Genomic DNA, 17,980 nt, shown 5'->3' with positions numbered 1-17,980 from the left:
TCAAGGTCAGGGGGTACATAGAACGTGTGCGCAAGATGCTAAATTGTGGCCAGCCAAAAGAAGGAAATCAAGAGACTATTGGGGTTAAATAACTACAATTTAATCCAACAACTATTAGAATTTTGTTTGTAAATGTAGGTCAGTGCTATTAAAATGTTTAGGCCTCAGAGAAGGCCTCGCGAGCCCTAACTGATAAAATCACACACACGTGGATGTTTTTTTTTTTTTTTTTTTAATGCCAGTTACTCCTTCAGGCCCGAGCCTGCGACACGTGCTCTTATCACTCCATTTCCCTTTAATCGTGGTGTAGTCACCGCGATGACATAGCGCTTGCCCTTCAATCGGAGAGATGTCTGTCACTTTGAGGTCCTCCTGATGGTGCAACGGGGGACAGGATGGAATAATCATCTGAGCTCTCTATGATTTAGCCATTCACTGATAGATTGGATAATTGCAGTCTTTGTTAAGATGAGGGCAAACATGAGAAGGAAGGTGTGAAGAGGTCAGTGGGGGGTAATTATTTAAAGTTAATGTGTTTCAAGACAAAGAAATACAAATGGAGAGAAAGTTTGAGGGAGAGGAACGTATGTGCACAGTGATGATGGCCGAGCGTGTGCTCTTCTGAGCTCAGCAGGGAAGTTGACGTTGCGCTGGGAGAACAGCTGCGCTGCGGGGCTTTTGGGATCCATCACTAGTGCTCTCCTTCAAGCTGCTCCACCAACACACTCCCTCGAATTCCACACATGCACGTGCACATGCAATAATCACCGATTGTCGCTTCAGTGCGCAGGAATGTGCTGCAATATAGCCAGGTTTTATATACATGGCAGTCCCACCGGGTTTTGTGATTTCTAAAGGAGCATTATTTGCAGTATGGTGCGCAGGGTTTTGAGACATTTTGGGAACAATATCAAAAAGTGTGTGGAGCCTCATATGGATTTAATATTGTCGAAAGATCAAGTGCATTTGGGGAGCGATGGAGCATCGTAGAGAACATCTGTTCAGTGTAAACTCAACAAATCAGACTACAAATCCTTTTATATGATCACCAAACACACCCAGAAAAATAGTGCAGTGACTCCCAAATACCTAAATAGCCAAGAAATGACGATGTAGAGTGAGAGGTGGAAAACAATTCAATGTTATTCCATTAGATGGCAGCACTAATGTGACCCACCAGTTGCCAGCCTCAACAGAATAAGTCATGCATGTCAACTTTGTGCTCAACTAAACAAGCCCACATTTCACAAGTCATCAATATTATTTTGTAATACATGCTATACTTTTGAGATGTTTACTTGGTAGAGTGCTGTGAGGCTTTTACTGTGATAAAAATGAATATGCACCTTAGGCTCAATAAAGGTTGGTAATGTCTAGTATGTTTTAAGTACCACTTCCATATTCATTTGCATGTAGTGTATGTAAATATATTTTGCTAGAGAGGCATATGAAATGAGGTGTATAGGGCACCGTTGCTGCACTGAGCCAAATGGCATCCTCAGTCCCTGGGGCCCACTGCACCCTCTGTCTGTGTTTTTACTCCCTTTTAAGTGGAAATAACTGCATTGCGCTATAATCCTCAGGACTACAGATGGACTTTGCAGAGGAAGGGAGGTGCAGAGTTGAACGCCTTCTCAGATAGTTTTAAGATTTTGCTCAATTTTCATCATTCTTACTGGTGTTGACATCATCAACAAAGAGGGAAATAAGGCTACAAGCAAAAATATGTTTTTAGTGTGTAATTCAAGGGAGCGACATAATAATGTAGAGTAATCATGAATTTCACATGAGCTTGTTTCTAAAAAGAGCGCAAATACGATCAACACACAACCACATTGCACACACGGTTAAATAATTCAGGAAGGTTTGAGAAGAAGAAACCGTTACCCTGAACAGACAGGTAAGCTGATAGCTCGGTATTGTCTAGCGACTGTCGAGTAGTGGTTATTCTCTTCTCTCTTAGAGTCCCTCGCCAGCCTTGAAAGGAAGAGGATCTGCATTTTGTGCTTTGTGTTGTCAGTCTGGACAAAGAGTTGAACTGTCTTCAACCATTTCACTTTGCCAGGTAGGTTCATCGTTAAAATATGTGCTCACCCTGCTTCTAATACATTTTACTGCATAGCCTGTCAGTTGTGACAATCTCTTTATTTTGATATGACAATTGATCACCATTTTTGCCATTTTGTGTTTCACAGTTTTATTAGGTCTTTTGTTTTTTTTCCCCGTGCTGATCACTGTGTACAATTTCTATCAGGTTTCCATTGCACGTATCCTCGTTAAGAAGGACAAACTCAATTAATCATCTTACAATATACATTAATAATCAAGAAAGCTTGGCAAGCAAAATATCCCAAGATGCATGTCGCGCTGCTATCATGGAAAAACTTAAAAGTTGGGAAGGATTAACAACACCAATTCCTGTTTACTATTTTCTTGAGAAGAACGCTCTCGCGTACGTTATAAGCAAAAATGAACTTGGCCGGTTCACGAGACCATACTCTGCATTTTTCATATAAAGAGGCATTTGGCAATGCTGCAGACTTGTAGTATGTATTCATTAAACTTCACATCACGGCAAACTAAATAAGAGTGGTGTCATCTAGTGGTTGATAGTGGAATTACACTTCAATATAACAAGCGTCTGAAATTGTAATTTAAAAAAATCTAATGTTTAACCTGTGAAACTAGTTAATAGTTCTCCTGGCATGCAGAGACCAGGAATTTAATGTATTGAGTCAGTGACAGGGTTTCTGGTTGTTTTAACTGTTGTGGGACGAAAAGGGGGAGGAGGAAGTGATTGCACCGAGCGCCTGTGACGAGCACAAGCAGCCAGTGGACGTGGATGCTCTGTTTGGTTGGCCGCATTTCTCCACTAGCACCATGGGAGAGCTTCATTAGTGCTCAGCCACATCGTACCTCTCGTGTGTCCTGCTTCTTACCATTGGAGCCGATGAATTTCAAAGCGTCGTTTGAGAGGACACAAGCAGCACGCCCAAGCGTCGGAGCAACGATGCCGAGCGGCTAAAGTCTCCTCATTTAACAACAACAATAACAACAACAAAAAGGTCCGGTGAGCTCTCGTCTTGTCACAATGTAGCGGCTTTAGTATAGCATCGCTTTTCTGCTTTCATATGCATGCAGGGGCCGGTGACGTGTGTGTGCGCGCTTGCTGGCTGTCTCTCTCTTTTCTTTCTTTTTTTTTAAACCACAGTAAAGAGATCTTATTGATAGCCAATTTCCTCTCGACGAGTGTTTGTGGATGAGCTTCACCATCATGTCATCAACAATAAATCCATTTTAGTTGTCATGCAGGCGCGATACCTTTATCTTCACGCACGCTCAGGTTGTCTGTGGTCATGTGGAGTCCACATTATCATCTCAAGCGCGCGTGTGTTTGTGCGAGACATTAATAGAGGTTACTACCGTGTGTGTGTGTGTTGCAAGATTTGTCCTACCTTGTTATGCTCAAAGATCCGAACGTGCACAACTGACGCTGTCGATGCAGTGTACAGACAGTCATGTTTTATGTGAGAGCCTCTTTTTGTATGTTTGTTGCATGAACAAATGCAACACAAAGGGTGATGCTGTGATGCTCGCTGTTAGTTGTGTAATTTGACATGGCAATGTGCATCACATGTGATTGCTCAACTGGTTTATGTAGATTGAGTATGGAGTAAGGAGAGCATTGCTGCAATGTGACCTTTTTCTTTTCCTTGCTCTGTCCGCTCTGGGGCCTGCTTACGGTTCAAGGACTTGTGAGGAGACCAACTGGTTTATTTTCCTATTTGGACTGGGCTACAATGTCATTTTTTATTTATATAAAGAGATGTTGTGCGTCTTTCCGCCATCTGTTTCTTAATGTGAATTAATTCAGTGGTTCTCAAACTGAACCTGAATAGGTCAATGAGTCTAAGATTTCATTTATTTTTCTTAAGTCCATTTAGTAATACTTTCTTTCATCTCATTATAGGGTTGAATGAATCACTGTATCAAATAATAGTGATTTAATCTAATTATGGCTGTGCTCTCGATGGAGCAGATAAAAATAGCAGAAATGGTCTCTCCATGCATTTTCTGTACTATCGGTCCTCATTTGGGTCAGATGGGTACACCATGGACTGACAATATTGCATCTTCAGTAAAGTGGAGCTGTCGAAGGAAGCCTGGGCAACCTGAAAGAGAAGTTTTAAAACATTTTTCTCCCCAGATAGAGTCTGTATGACAACAGAGTACATCTAAGCCTCAATCGGTTAATCAAATGTGTTATTATTATACCCCCTTTTGTTTTTCAGAGGCAAACTATGCCAGCAGCACCAGAGTCACTCCCCCTGGTGACTTGCCAGCTGATTCTGCCCCCAACTAGCGTCGCCGTCCACACTGGCAGATCCATGCCACTGGATGCCCCTCACAGAGGCACACCCGCACCATGAGCGCCAACGGGCCTACCCCGGACCCAGCCCCAACAGCCCCAGAAGCCCCTCCGACCTCCACACCTGCCCCGGCCCTGGCTCCGACACCCGCTCCGACCCCAGTCCCTGCTGCCCCCGCGGCGCCGGCCGCTCCGCCCGCCCCACCTGCCCCGCCCGCCCCGTCAACCTCGACCATCCCGGTGGGTGCGTTGGCACAGAAGAAGCGGCAGCAGTATGCCAAAAGCAAGAAACAGGGCAGCAACGCCAACAGCAGGCCACCGAGGGCCCTGTTCTGCCTCAACCTCAACAATCCCATACGCAGGGCCTGCATCAGCCTGGTGGAGTGGAAGTATCCTTTACGAGCTGACCAAACATTGCACCGGGCGCATATTGAACATTCAAAATTGATGTTAATTAGGATTGTTATGAGGCTCTGCAGAAATTACTCGTTTGAATCTGTGGGTTAGGGAACTCTGACTTCAAAATACATGTGATAGTTATATCTGAACATTGCTAATCTAATAGCATTGTTGGCTAAATCAGATTTTTTAAATGTTTTTCCAAAATAAGAAAAATCTAAAAAAAAAAAACAAAGTTTAGTTTCCTCCATTCAATCTTTGCTGATTAACTTGACCTGGATAACTGAGAATTTAGACAAATATAAAGTAACCAAAACAGTTTTTAGATCACATTGGTATTTTCACTATGACATTAATTTAAAAATAACTCAGGCAGTTATGCTTTTTGGCTAATGATGTTTTTTGTTTCTTGCAAGATTATCCCATACACATTTCCTTAACGTCCTTTTCCAGGCCATTTGATATCTTTATACTAATTGCTATATTTGCCAACTGCATGGCCTTAGCTGTCTATGTCCCTTTTCCCGAGGATGATTCCAACTCCACAAACCACGACCTGGTGAGTAGTCCGTATTCATTACGGTATTTCAATCACCTGTATATACGTTCAGAACACGAACTAAGGATGTTGTGGAAAATTCTTCATTCAGGAGAATGTTTCTCCTCTAATTGCTCTTGTCATTTGCTGTGTTATCGTATACGTTGTGATGCAAGAGTTTCGAGTGCTGAAGCGTGAGAAAGAGGACAGTCACCCAGCTTGGTTTAGCTTGCAGCGGCTTACTCAGCTTCACTGATGGCACTTTGTCACACTACGCTCACCTTTGGAGAAGTGCGGGCAGGCTCTTCACACACACAAAAACACACACACACACACACACGTGTTTGTCTCACACGAGGTGGTCAACCTCCCTGCCGTGTGACTCACACTTTGGCAGCATGCTGATGCCACTTCTAATAGTATATCAACCTTGAAACAGCACACACAGGGTAGAAATTATGGCTTATATTTCCATCATCAAGCAATTTCATTTTTCTTGGGTGACGCTTCCGTTGTTGCGCGGTAAACCGAGCCGCCGAGCATGAGCGCGTCCTCCAAAAGGCAAAGCGACACTCAACGCGTTCCTTACAATTTAGTTGTAGTGTTCAGTGATGCGTAAGAAGCTTATACGGTCTGTCTGCAGACGTTTGGAATGTTCTTGAAAGGTTTAAGTGAAAGCGGGAGCGAAATGAAGGTTACCTGCCAGCTGTTAAGACCTAAAGGAGGGTCCCTGTGTCTTTTATGTAGCCCAACCCGCTGTGAAAAGATTGACTATAGCTTTGGCGTACTTAGGAGAAGCGAGGTGTGTTGCTTTTCCTGCTTTTGACCTCCCACTGGTTGACCTCAGGGTGTTTGTTTACATGGTGGTGGAAAGTGGGCCATCAAGGAGATTAGCTTATGCATACAGCGCGATGTACAGTATGAAGTCAGGTCGTACGTTTGCGGGAGATGGCCTCATTGTAGGTGACAGCGGAACAAAGCGTTGACTCTTTTCTGAAAAATGTACAAAAAAAATTATTGACACATTTGAAAAAATATACACATTATTATGAAATAATAAACAATTATGATAATAATTATGAAAGGAAAAACACGGACGCTTTAGCCTGAGGGGATAAATTGTGTTTTGTTTTATTAATATATCAATAACAATATATCAGTAATATTAATATGAATTTATAATATAATATATAATAATGTAAAAATAATAATAATATAAAATTGGTTGACTATGGGGAAATTAAATTCAATACATTTTTTACCATCAAATTTTGTTTTCTATAATGGGAGAGAGTCTAAATTAATTAATTTAATTAATTAATCCTGCCCGGAATACTTTCTGCATTGATATCCTTCAACTTCCCGTCGTTGATGTCACTTTGCCGCCTTCAACCAATATTTCCATAATGTTTCATAATATTATTAAATATCACATGCCAATGATCAAAGTGAATGAACAGCTTAGGCGATTGTCAGTCCACATGTCGGGCATGTAAAATATTCCCCATCTTGTGAACATCTTATTAGCTGATAGGCCTGAATGTCATCTGCCAGCAATGTCATACTGATAAATATTGCACCCTGAGACAAACGCACCATGTGTCAAAACCAGATAAGATACTTTGAGCAAACAAAATAAGCAATCGTATTAAAACATTTTTTTTCCAATCAATTTTTACCCCATTACAAATTATGTTAATATGTCAATATGCTTTTTGTGCATATGTGTTGACTTTCACGTGTTCAAATAATTCCCAAGGTCTCCAAGTATTTCCATGTGACTATTTTGAGTGGCGTCAAACTTAATGGCGAAAACTGAAAGTAAGTCAGTCATAAAGTGTGATTATTTGTTTCACATTAATAATCATTTCATTGTTTCCTCTGCACGAGTAGCGGCAGACTCATTGTAAGTTTTGCACTCCTTTGCAAATCCTTGCCGCTTGCAATTTGGCTTTGCTTCCCTTGCTGTTGTTGTTATATTGCATCTTTTTAAACACACTGTAAGTGGTGACTTGCCCATTTCAGCAGTATTAACAGTGCTTGCTTGCACAGGACTTTATTTTAATTCTGCAGTGTCAACACCGATGTGCATAATAAACGAGGGGATAATGCAGCAGAGGTTGAAAAGTGAGCACAGGTGCAGCGGCGGCGGTGGAGACTCGGTTAGATGTTCTGCTCTGTAGCCTTGCAGGTGGACCGAGCCATTCTATGAAACCTGCAGGGAGCAGGTGGGAGGTTTGATGAGCAAGGCAAGGATCACATTACATGACAGGCTGAGACAAAAGGTGGCGTGCTGTCACTATTCACTATGATAGACTTGCGGGTGTGTCAATTATAATTAGCCATATTGTCCATTTTCAGATGCTTGTTTGTTCTTTACATGATTTTAGCAGTAACAATCATGTGAATAAAATTGATATATATGGAAATATGAAGACATACCAGTGGAGCTCACTTTTGAATTTTTTCAGCTGCTGCTAATTCTGTCAGTCTTGTTAGCCCGACCTGGTTAAATGTAGCGGCTCTATATAAATAGACAGTAGCTTCCTCCTCTGGCAGAACGCAGGGCAAATGATGGAGGTCCCGCGACCACCAGTGCACTGCACACGTGAGTAACAAGCCCTAAGGATTGACGGACAAATACACATGTAGTATGAAGACGACAGGCGATGTTTTTCATTCCTGTTTTTGCTGCTCCTAAAATTTCACACACAATTCCTCTTTCACGTCCACTTCATACCTTCTCAAGAGGGCAGAGAAATAGTCTTCGACCCTTCACGCCTTTAGTGTAAGGTCATATCTATCTGAGAGTCTACGCCGCGGGCAGTTCTTGATAAAGGTAGCCGAGCTAAACAATGACCTTTTCGTGGCGAATATGATTCATGCGTCTCATCCTTTTGTGAGGCAGCGGCATGCAGCCAGCTCATTGCATCTGGTTTCATGTCGTCTTTGCCCGTATCACTGTTATTGCATAACTGGCGAGCTGCAGAGCTATTTATTTTACTGGGGACAAAAAGGACGAAAGCACGGAGAGACGGAGATGTGCTCATTCGGCATTCTGTCGATGACAGCTGTACAGCACGCTCCGTTGTTTCCATTTTAGTTAATATTCTAGTCTCCCCTGGTCATAAATGCATTTTTATGCAATCAATGTTTAGGTTAATGGCTCATCCTTCAAGCTGAGTGATAACAAATTAGTCCTGTGGCCAGAGATCATTAGGACATAAATAAAAGTGTCACTATTTATGTCATAATGAAATGTGAATTACATCGAGGATGGCAACCGGGCCAGCTTGCGAAAACCACGTACAGTTAACGCCCATTAAAATGCACTGGGGGGGGGTAAATAAAGCGATAAAACCCTAAAAGTTCCCCGAAAAACCGTGATAGACATTTAATTTGCAGTTTCTATAAAAAAATGGGGGCGATGAGGGACTATAAAACTAAGCCTCGGTGTGCCTCAATATGACAACCAAACACCAAGAGGCATCCTCCACATTACTGAAGCTCTTGTCACAAATGATCAGTCGCAATACAATAAAGTTCTCACGAGTGATTCCAAGCACTCAGGTGGCTGGAAAAATAAAGTCGCTTGTGGAATCTGCAATTCCAGCAGTTTCCTAGTAAATGTTATTGATAATAACCTGCAGTGTAGCATTGTTCAGTGAGGCTTGTTTATGCTCATGTACAAAATTAGTAAAGAAACAAATCAGTCAGACAAAGCTTTACATATATATTTTATTATTTAAAATTATGCATTTTCTTTGTGATTGTATTTTATCTTCAAAACATTCCACATAGGTCTTGTTGGAACAGCCGATGACGTGTTTCCACATGAAAGGTGTAGTGTTGGAGCGACGTCGTGTTACACAAACATGTGTGTGTGTATTTGTGTGTGTTGACAGATGGAGGGCTTGTCCGCTTAATGGTTGGTGCGAGCAGCAACGTCTGCAGACTCCCCATAGAGATGATGCTTCAACTCTATGTTTAGTCACTTAACGTAGCTGCTCATTTATGGCTCTCACTAGCAATGTCCCCGCTAGTTATCTTGAATTTCCGCGAGGGAGGGGGGGGGGGGGAGCGAGTGCTCCACAGCTTTTGTGCGGATGCTGAGTGTCAGTGCAACCGCGCTAACGTGCGCACAGACTACGTCAAAGCGGCCCTCTTAAAAGGCACTGGCAGACTTTTTTAAGAATTCTCTCATTTTAGCTTAGCAGACAGAGCAGAAAGAATATGTCAGCGTGTTTAATTATTTAACACACATCTAAAGTGGCATGGCTGTCTTGCATTTGGAATATTTTAAGGATCAACTCCCGGTAACCTCTGTAATACTTTACAGAGAATAATTATTCCCAAGGAAGTGTTTGAAATAATCCATTCCTGGCTTGCTGTCATAAAATGTTTATTAAATGCACAGCAAATGCTTTAGTAGCATTCTTAATGGTGATATTAAACAATGAATGATTAATGAGTTTTGTCTAGTCTACTATAATGTGATTAAAGCCGTGGAGTAGTCGATTAATCGATGATACTGATATAATATCGTGTTGGATCTCAAGCATGTCTATATACCAAATGTTGTGTTGACTCACTCGTCAGTTACAACTCGACAAATTCAAACCAATGTTTGGATGTGCAGTGTGGGCATGGTCACCCACTGAAAATAACATAACATGAGAGCGAAACACACATCCTGGCGAGTATCAGTGAGCGAGTGCACAAATTTGCTATTTTCGTATCTTTTGCTATGAGGACCTTGTTTAGGTTAGAACATGTCACTGAAGCATAATAAAATATGTTTGTGTTTATCCTTTCGCTGTATTTGGAAAAAGGTTCACTAGATAGTGTGGGTATACTGGAGTTGACCTGCTCTTCAAACCATCTTTGGCAGACTCCTGCCCACCCCCACAGCTCTCACTTCAGTTCACACACACACACACACGCACACGCACGCACACACACACACACACACACACACACACACACACACGTTTATACTGTATACTCCCAAGCATATGGGTCCCACTGTACACAATGATAAACACATATGTGAAAATGAAAACATGTTTTTGGCTCGATCGGCTTTATTTTTCCTACACTCGGTAATTACTTTAATTTCATTTTAGGGAAAATATTTTTGACATATCAATTGACTTTTTAAAAAGTGTCGATCACCGTTTTTTCCGGGCCCTGCGGACACGAACGTGCCCATGCTTAATAGCTTTGCATTAGTGCTGTCCGCCTGGCTCAGTCACATGTGTAGTTATGTAGCAGAATGCATGGTTCAGCCAATTAGCATCCTTTGTCATATGGTCGGCTGCGCTGTGTGAAGCGAGCGAGTTGTGCCCGTGGGCACGACGGCATACCGTACCTATGCAGCAGGAATGTATGTAGAGCAACATACCACAGTCTAATGCACTGGTCAAAACAGTAGACACATTTCACGTGACATTTTACCTAAAGCATACGTGGAAGCTCACAAATACCTGATCATGTAAAAACAAAAAATCCAAACATATCAGTGTGTCTCTTTCTAGAGTGCAAATAAACTAAGATGACTCAGAGATATTTATGGTCATCCCCAAAGGCCTCTTTCCTCTCTCTCTCTCTCGCTCTCTCTCTCTCTCTCTCTCTCTCTTTTCCTGTTTTTTTCCGTGCTGTCTCTCTCCCAATCTTTGCAGATCCTGGTGCCAATGAACACATTTACTGCTCATTATCTGAGGAGGGATGGCTATCACATGACATTATACTGAACACATTTCTATTTACATACACTAGCTACCTGAATTATATAATTAAGATTTACACTGGGCTCTCTATTTTGTTCATTAAAACGTCACATTGACTCGACAGATTAAATGAAAAAATCAAGTAAACACTCTTTTAAATATTGCTATCTTAACTACAAAGTGTTTCTCTTTGGTTCTCAATGTGATTCTGATGACATTTTTTAGTATGATACATAGGACTGCAACTTTCAATAATAATCAATTCATTTGGATTATTTTGTCTTAATTGGCAAAAATTTTGACTCTTGTTTTTCAAGCGTAAAAGATGTCTGCAAATGTCTTATTTTAAAAAGAAAAAAGAAAAAAAAAGTGCTGCATCGTCACTGCTGGATTTGTGGCTCTGTGATGAACACAAGAGCCTCAAGCTTTTCTTAACCTTTTACTTGAACATCAAAGCGGCCCGTGTCGCTTATTCTGGCCTAAGTGCTCCTTATAATCTGCAGTAAACTGTTGGGAAAACGAGCCCCGCAGCACTCTCCGCTCTCGCATTTTGTGGCGTCCACTGAAGACACACAACAGCACATTCAAGAGGCCCTCAGGTGGAAAAGAGTGTTATGTCTTCGACATATGTTTTGTGCGTGTGGTTTGTTAGCATTTTGTCTTGGCTTCCCTTTGTGAGATATTAAAATCTTAATATGTTGCCGCAGCATCCACACTGCCTCTGGCCATGAAAGGGACATTTCACGTCACTTAGCATCAGAATAGGGTTGAAGTGTATTGCGTGACAGATATTAATAATACCAGCCCGGGTGCAGTTTCATGCATAAAGCATGGCGGTTGTAGCTCTCTGGTTTCATGCCAAACAGCTGAGTCACCTGTGGCGTGTGCGCATCAATCATGTCACTTTTTTTAGACTGTTTTTGTTGGAAAGTAATCAATTTTAATCAATTGTCAGAAACACTTAAAGAAAAACAAGAAAGAAAATGTAAGTTAATAGTGAGGTGCATTTTTATGATGAGAGTGCGAGGACAAAGCAGAAAAAAAATCTCCAGAAAATTAGTTGAATGAATGTAGATCATAAAAGCAGTTACATCCAATGTTGAGACAACGAACGTAAAAATAATCACTACGTGCATGTATGCACTGCTATTAGTCAGTCACCTATGGATGCTGCAGAGTATAATTAATTTGGTCAAATCACGTGAAGCAATGCATGGAGTGAGTAATAATAATTATATGGTCATCTGAGATGGAGACGTAGAAGAGCAAACTGGATGATGATAAGGAGCTGTGGGGGTTGTACCATATTGCTCTACTACGGTCTATATTTCATTTATATACTGTATGTTGCTATGATTGTTTGACTTTTTGTATGATAGCTTGTATGTAGGCTACACTTCCGTCACCCATATCATTCACAGCGCCTGGCCCCGCCTTTTAAAGGGGAAGTCGCCCCGAGAATTTTCTTTACAATAATATATTAGATGTGCCCCCATGAGTCTATACACGGCATTCTGATTAATATTGCATTTGTGGAATATTATTCATCTCAGCGCGGCCATTTTGCCACTTGCTGTTGACTGAAAATGACATCACAGTTGCCAGGTCACAGGTCACAACCAATCACAGCTTAGATTTAGAAAACTTTGACTGCTTTATATTTATGGCCGAGAAGTGTTTTACATGCAAATATTTTCTTGACTACTGCATTATCATAGATTGATAGAATATGGGTCACTGCCCCGTCAAAACGGAACTTTTTCGGAAACTGAAGACCCGCTGCACTGTACATTTTCAGCCATTGAGCCTATTTAAAGTGTTATGGTAATGTTATTGTTCTGTGTTTCATGTGTGTGTGTGCAGGAGACAGTCGAGTATGCCTTCCTCATCATTTTCACAATTGAGACATTTCTGAAGATAATCGCTTACGGTTTGGTGATGCATCAAAACGCCTACGTGCGAAACGGTTGGAACATGCTGGATTTCGTCATTGTCGTCATTGGGTAAGTCCCCGACTTTATTCACCAGCATCTTCCCAAACAATCACAACGATTCCTTTTTGAGCAACAATGAGGTCTGATGATTCAACAATGCCTGGTGATTATGCTGTTAAGATGTGCACGTCCATATTGTTAGTTGTACTCAGGAAAGAGGCGGCTGGCTGTGCCAAAGTTAAAGATGCTTAAGCCTCTGCTCCGAGTGGCCCGGTGCTAATAGAGACCCTCGTACGCCCACACTATATGACCCAGAAAAGACAGAGAGAATACATCAGAGCTTTACCACCACTGGAATGAGTCACCATCCCTCCATACTCCATCTCTCCTCCAGCACTCCCTCCCTCCCTCCCATCTCCGCTTTCTCTCCTCTCACTTACTGTCTTTCACTTGCAATCACCCATCATGCACTGCTTTGTCTTTATCAGCAGCCACTTCCATTTCCGCTCCAACGTATTTTTTCTCCTCTATCAAACTACCCTCCCTGCCAACCCTTTTGCACTTTGCTATCTTCATCTTCTGTGGCCTCCATCTTCCCTCACATTTCTTGCCTTGTGACAAGCTCTCCTCTAATATGCACAGTCCACTGGGTAGTTGGGTCACATCTCTTGGTTGATCCGCCGTGCACTCACAAGCGAAGAAGGGCCGCTCTGCTGCCAAGCGTTGCCGCTCATTCTGTGCCTTCCGTGTCAACATTTCCAAACATCATCGTCTACCTCCCCAAATTTCACAAACATGCTTGAAAGGATGGGTTAGAAAAAAGAAATAGATTCATTTCAGTTCGACTGCTCACGTTGCAGCGTTGCCTTTTAGCTTCTTTAGCATTTGTTGGATATACTATTATTTTGTCTTAAAGTGGAATTAAAATATAAACAAGGAATTGGGGCAACTCATCATATCATACAATATGTGAAGTTGTCCTGGTAAGTGATAGTTCATTTATGTCCCGCTGATGTCAGTATGGTTTGTGGGTGGTTGTTAAAAAAACAGTGTTAACACTGTTAAGACCATAGTTACTGAGTGGTGTTAACAATATTAAAATGAATTGTTTGAAATTTGCAAGCTGCATGTGCGAAGGAAAAAAATAGCATGTCACAAAAAAAGTGTATGCAACTTTTAAATCATATGTGTGTTCTTACCGGCAGCCTCTTCAGTGTCGTCTTGGAGATTCTGACCAAAGATGAGAAGGCGGATGGCGAAGGAGAGGAACCCCACCCATCCATGCACGGGCACGGCGGCAAACCTGGTGGATTTGACGTGAAAGCCCTTCGAGCCTTCCGTGTGCTGCGTCCCCTGCGGCTGGTCTCAGGAGTACCCAGTAAGTAACGCGCCATGTCATTAGCTTTTTTCATGCTTTTGCAACATGGTTAAACTGCAAAATATCGAGTGATAGGTCCAGATGGTGTCACCATACTTTGTACCCTTGGGACTATTTTTATTTTTTTTTGCACATCATTAGAGCGCTATGAGGACAGAGCAGTTAGTGTGCTAACTGCAAACGCTATCAAAAGTGATTAATGTTGCAATATTATTAGGAACAAAATCTGTACATAGTAAGGTGGAGCAATGGTTAGCACGTCCGCCTCACAGTTCAGGTTTGATTCCAGCTCCGGCCTTTTTGTGTGGAGTTTGCATGTTCTCCCTGTGCCTGCGTGGGTTTCGTCCCACATTCCAAAAAACATGCACGGTAGGCCGATTGACCACTCCAAATTCTCCATAGGTGTGATTGTGAGTTTTGCCGTATGTTATTGATGATATCTTCCTCCTTGTTCAGGTTTACAAGTGGTGTTGAACTCCATCATTAAAGCCATGGTACCTCTTCTTCATATTGCCCTCCTGGTTTTGTTCGTCATCATCATCTATGCTATTATTGGCCTGGAGCTTTTCATCGGTAAAATGCACGCAACCTGCTACCTTCCTGGCACAGGTATGTCACATTTAGTATTTTTTTTTTTCATCAGACTTGGTTTTCCAGTAACTAATTGCAGGTCTGTTTGGAAAGTTGTCTTTTTGGTGATTTTATCTGATTTTTTTTTTTTTTTTTTCTCATAGACATGATAGCAGAGGAGGATGCCGCTCCATGTGCGATCTCAGGTCACGGGCGGCAATGCCCCATTAATGGCACAGAATGCAGAGAAGGCTGGCAAGGCCCCAACGGTGGCATCACCAACTTTGACAACTTCCTATTTGCTATGTTGACGGTGTTTCAGTGCATCACCATGGAGGGCTGGACGGATGTGCTCTATTGGGTGAGTGAGTGTCTTCGTGTTGACTGTCACGCGGCTTCAATCCGAATGTCGGCTCGGATCACACGTGTGACATCGTGATGATGATGCCGCTGATAATTTCCAGAGGCGACTCGTGTGATTGACTGGTGACTGAGAATTCTTATGCGTCTTTTCAAACTATCTTGTTTCCTGATTCTTTTTCTCTTTTCACTCCTTCCTTCTCTTCTCCTCAACACGTACTCCTCCAGATGAACGATGCTATGGGCTTTGAGCTTCCATGGGTGTACTTTGTCAGTCTCGTGATCTTCGGCTCCTTTTTCGTTCTTAACCTGGTTTTGGGTGTGTTGAGCGGGTAAGCACTTTCTCCCTGTTTTGTGTTTTATATCTGTTGACCGGCTACTTCTGGATCCCTCAGGTTAACGACGCCATAGGATGGGAAACACCTTGGATTTATTTCGTTAGCCTGATCATACTCGGCTCCTTTTTTGTGCTGAACCTCGTGTTAGGTGTGCTTAGTGGGTAAGAAGCAAACGTGTGCGGTGGCATTTGCTTTGCTGTGTGCAACTCTTGTTTTGCGTGTTGTGCTTTGGGAAAATTTTCCTTTTGATTCACAATTACAAATGCAAACACTAAGATATCAAGTGTGGTTAACTTAAACAAAGTAACATGCTACAATTTAAAATGTATTCTTGTTGTGTATCTTTGATTGGCCGGTGTCCTAATATAATATAATTCCATTTACCCGCGTCGTTTATTCCAACACTTGGCATGACACACTTGCTTCCTTTTTATGGGCAGCTGCAATGTGAGCATCCTCCCCCTTATTCCAGCCAAAACGCCCAACCCTCGAGAGAGCAAAATTAATCGTATTCCTCGCCTTTCAGTCCTCTCTGTGCTTCTAAGCTTGTTCCAACCCTACTTTGCTTTCCCGGAAGCGTCGGATGGGGGTGGTGTGTTGTTACAGTAGAATTAGCGCAGTGGGGAGCTTGACCAGCCAGAAAAGCCAAGTTAACAAAATCATGACCTTTGACACGATGGCTGCCATCTTGTAAGTGTATGAGAAACAGCTTTACAAAGCAGCAGTGGCTGACATATTTCCCCCACTGTTCCATTTAGTGCATTTTATTTGCTGCAGCAGATGAAGCAGCAATTTTCTGCAATCTACAAATTGAAATTGCACATCTCTATTGCATGACTCTGAAAACCATCTGTCTACCTCAATTTCCTACTCTTTATGATGAGGATGTTGGCATGCAGGATGCACACACTATGCCAATGAGGGATCTAAATATAGAGCAGCCATCATTTTCCAAAGTGTACATCTCCCTCCAGTGGCTCGGGATGAGAAAAACACACAAGTCTTAGAAAGATAGAGATTATGCAAAAAAAAAGAAAAATGCTTAGCTGTTAGACTAACAAATCCTCTTATTGTCGATGAGTCATTGGAGAGGAGTTGACTCATTTGTTTCCTTTGTACTGTGAAAAACGTGTTCATTGTCTTCTCCCCGCGTTGTGATTTTCCTCAATTTTCTGCTTCTGTGTTTGCTCCGTCTCTCGATTCTGCCTCAACCAGAGAGTTCTCCAAAGAGAGAGAAAAGGCCAAAGCTCGCGGAGACTTCCAGAAGCTGCGTGAGAAACAGCAGCTGGAAGAAGACCTTAAAGGTTACCTGGACTGGATCACTCAAGCTGAAGATATCGACCCTGACAATGAGGACGAGGCAGACGAGGAGTGTAAACGCAACCGTAAGCACATCCCATCACAATTTGCATCCTCTGCAGCAGAAAACCCTTCAAAGAGTCTTTTCTGATCTCCCCCCCCCCCCCTGCAATCAATGTATTAAAAAATGAAACACGTTGCGACTACTGCTGGAGTTCAGCTGAGAAAGGGAGAGGGGGAAAAAAAAGCACATTACTTGAGCAATATCAAAAACTCTTAATCCAAATCCTCTTTATATAAGCAGCACACATGAACTCATTCACCTTGTCGTTTAGATTTGGGCTCATTCTCCACCATGTCATAAAATCCTGACGCGAGATGACCTTGACCAAATACGCTCAATTTGCTCGACACTAACATGTTTTTAATGTGTAAATGCATTCATTTGCAGTGTAGCATGTTAGTGCAGGCGCTTCTCATGACCTCCCCTCATCACCTCCACCACCACCATCACCACCACAACCTCCATGTTCTGCTCTCCTCAGCCCTTACGTGGCTCCCGCTGCTCTTTGTCACTGTTGGATTATTGATCGTTGGATTACGGTTGTTGTCCGGTGTTGCTTGTCTGCTCTGACCCCATTTTGATAGTGGCGCATTCTCCTCCCTGACTTCCCCCCCAACCCCGCCCCTGCTGTGCCATTGTGTCTGAATGCATGGCCTTGCATGCATTGCACATGAAGGGGTGACTCTGGCTGACCTCACTGAGAAGAAGAAAGGAAGGTTTGGGTGGTTCAGCCAGTCGTCCGACACTCATGGTAAATCTTGCGTTTGCCCTCCTTTTTGTGCTTGTGCGTGAAAGTGTGTTTGTGAGTCAGAGGTGACCACTGAAATATTTATTCCGGTGGTTCTCAACTGTAAAAAACAACCTTTTTTGAGAGGATGTAAAACAGGGATTTAAGTTGGAGCAACTCCAAAATATAAATGATTGAAAATGCGGGGAATAATGTTAGTTAGAACAACACGGCAAGTTGTTTGCACTGGAACAATTTAAAAAAAAAGTTTGAAA

General features: G+C 42.3%; 1 protein-coding gene and 1 long non-coding RNA gene across 10 annotated transcripts in view; one reads left to right on the top strand and one right to left on the bottom strand.

Annotated features, from left to right (window-relative positions):
• Positions 1-2,233: 2,233 nt before the first annotated feature.
• LOC148390799 (uncharacterized) lies at positions 2,234-3,512 on the bottom strand. Its single transcript, XR_015861431.1, has 3 exons — positions 3,456-3,512; positions 2,940-3,021; positions 2,234-2,872 (listed from the first exon to the last, which is right to left on the bottom strand). It is a non-coding gene; the product is annotated as an uncharacterized LOC148390799 (long non-coding RNA).
• Positions 2,799-17,980, top strand: part of cacna1da (calcium voltage-gated channel subunit alpha1 Da) — a 40,167-nt gene continuing 24,985 nt past the window's right edge. For 7 of the 9 annotated variants that reach the window (XM_088390624.1, XM_088390628.1, XM_088390625.1 and 4 more), the window contains exons 1-10: positions 2,799-3,065; positions 4,293-4,758; positions 5,222-5,327; positions 12,899-13,038; positions 14,175-14,347; positions 14,804-14,956; positions 15,082-15,278; positions 15,506-15,609; positions 16,831-17,000; positions 17,655-17,729. In XM_088390624.1, the coding sequence (XP_088246750.1) occupies positions 4,427-4,758; positions 5,222-5,327; positions 12,899-13,038; positions 14,175-14,347; positions 14,804-14,956; positions 15,082-15,278; positions 15,506-15,609; positions 16,831-17,000; positions 17,655-17,729 (1,450 nt within the window). In that variant the 5' untranslated portion in view covers positions 2,799-3,065; positions 4,293-4,426. The remainder of the gene's footprint in view (positions 3,066-4,292; positions 4,759-5,221; positions 5,328-12,898; positions 13,039-14,174; positions 14,348-14,803; positions 14,957-15,081; positions 15,279-15,505; positions 15,610-16,830; positions 17,001-17,654; positions 17,730-17,980) is intronic. The other 2 variants (XM_088390629.1, XM_088390626.1) reach the window with 1 other exon arrangement.

Source organism: Syngnathus floridae, chromosome 11, assembly GCF_059516105.1.
Source record: "Syngnathus floridae isolate MCC-2025c chromosome 11, RoL_Sflo_1.0, whole genome shotgun sequence".
Taxonomy (NCBI): Eukaryota; Metazoa; Chordata; class Actinopteri; order Syngnathiformes; family Syngnathidae; genus Syngnathus; species Syngnathus floridae.
This window is presented reverse-complemented; position numbering and strand designations above follow the sequence as displayed.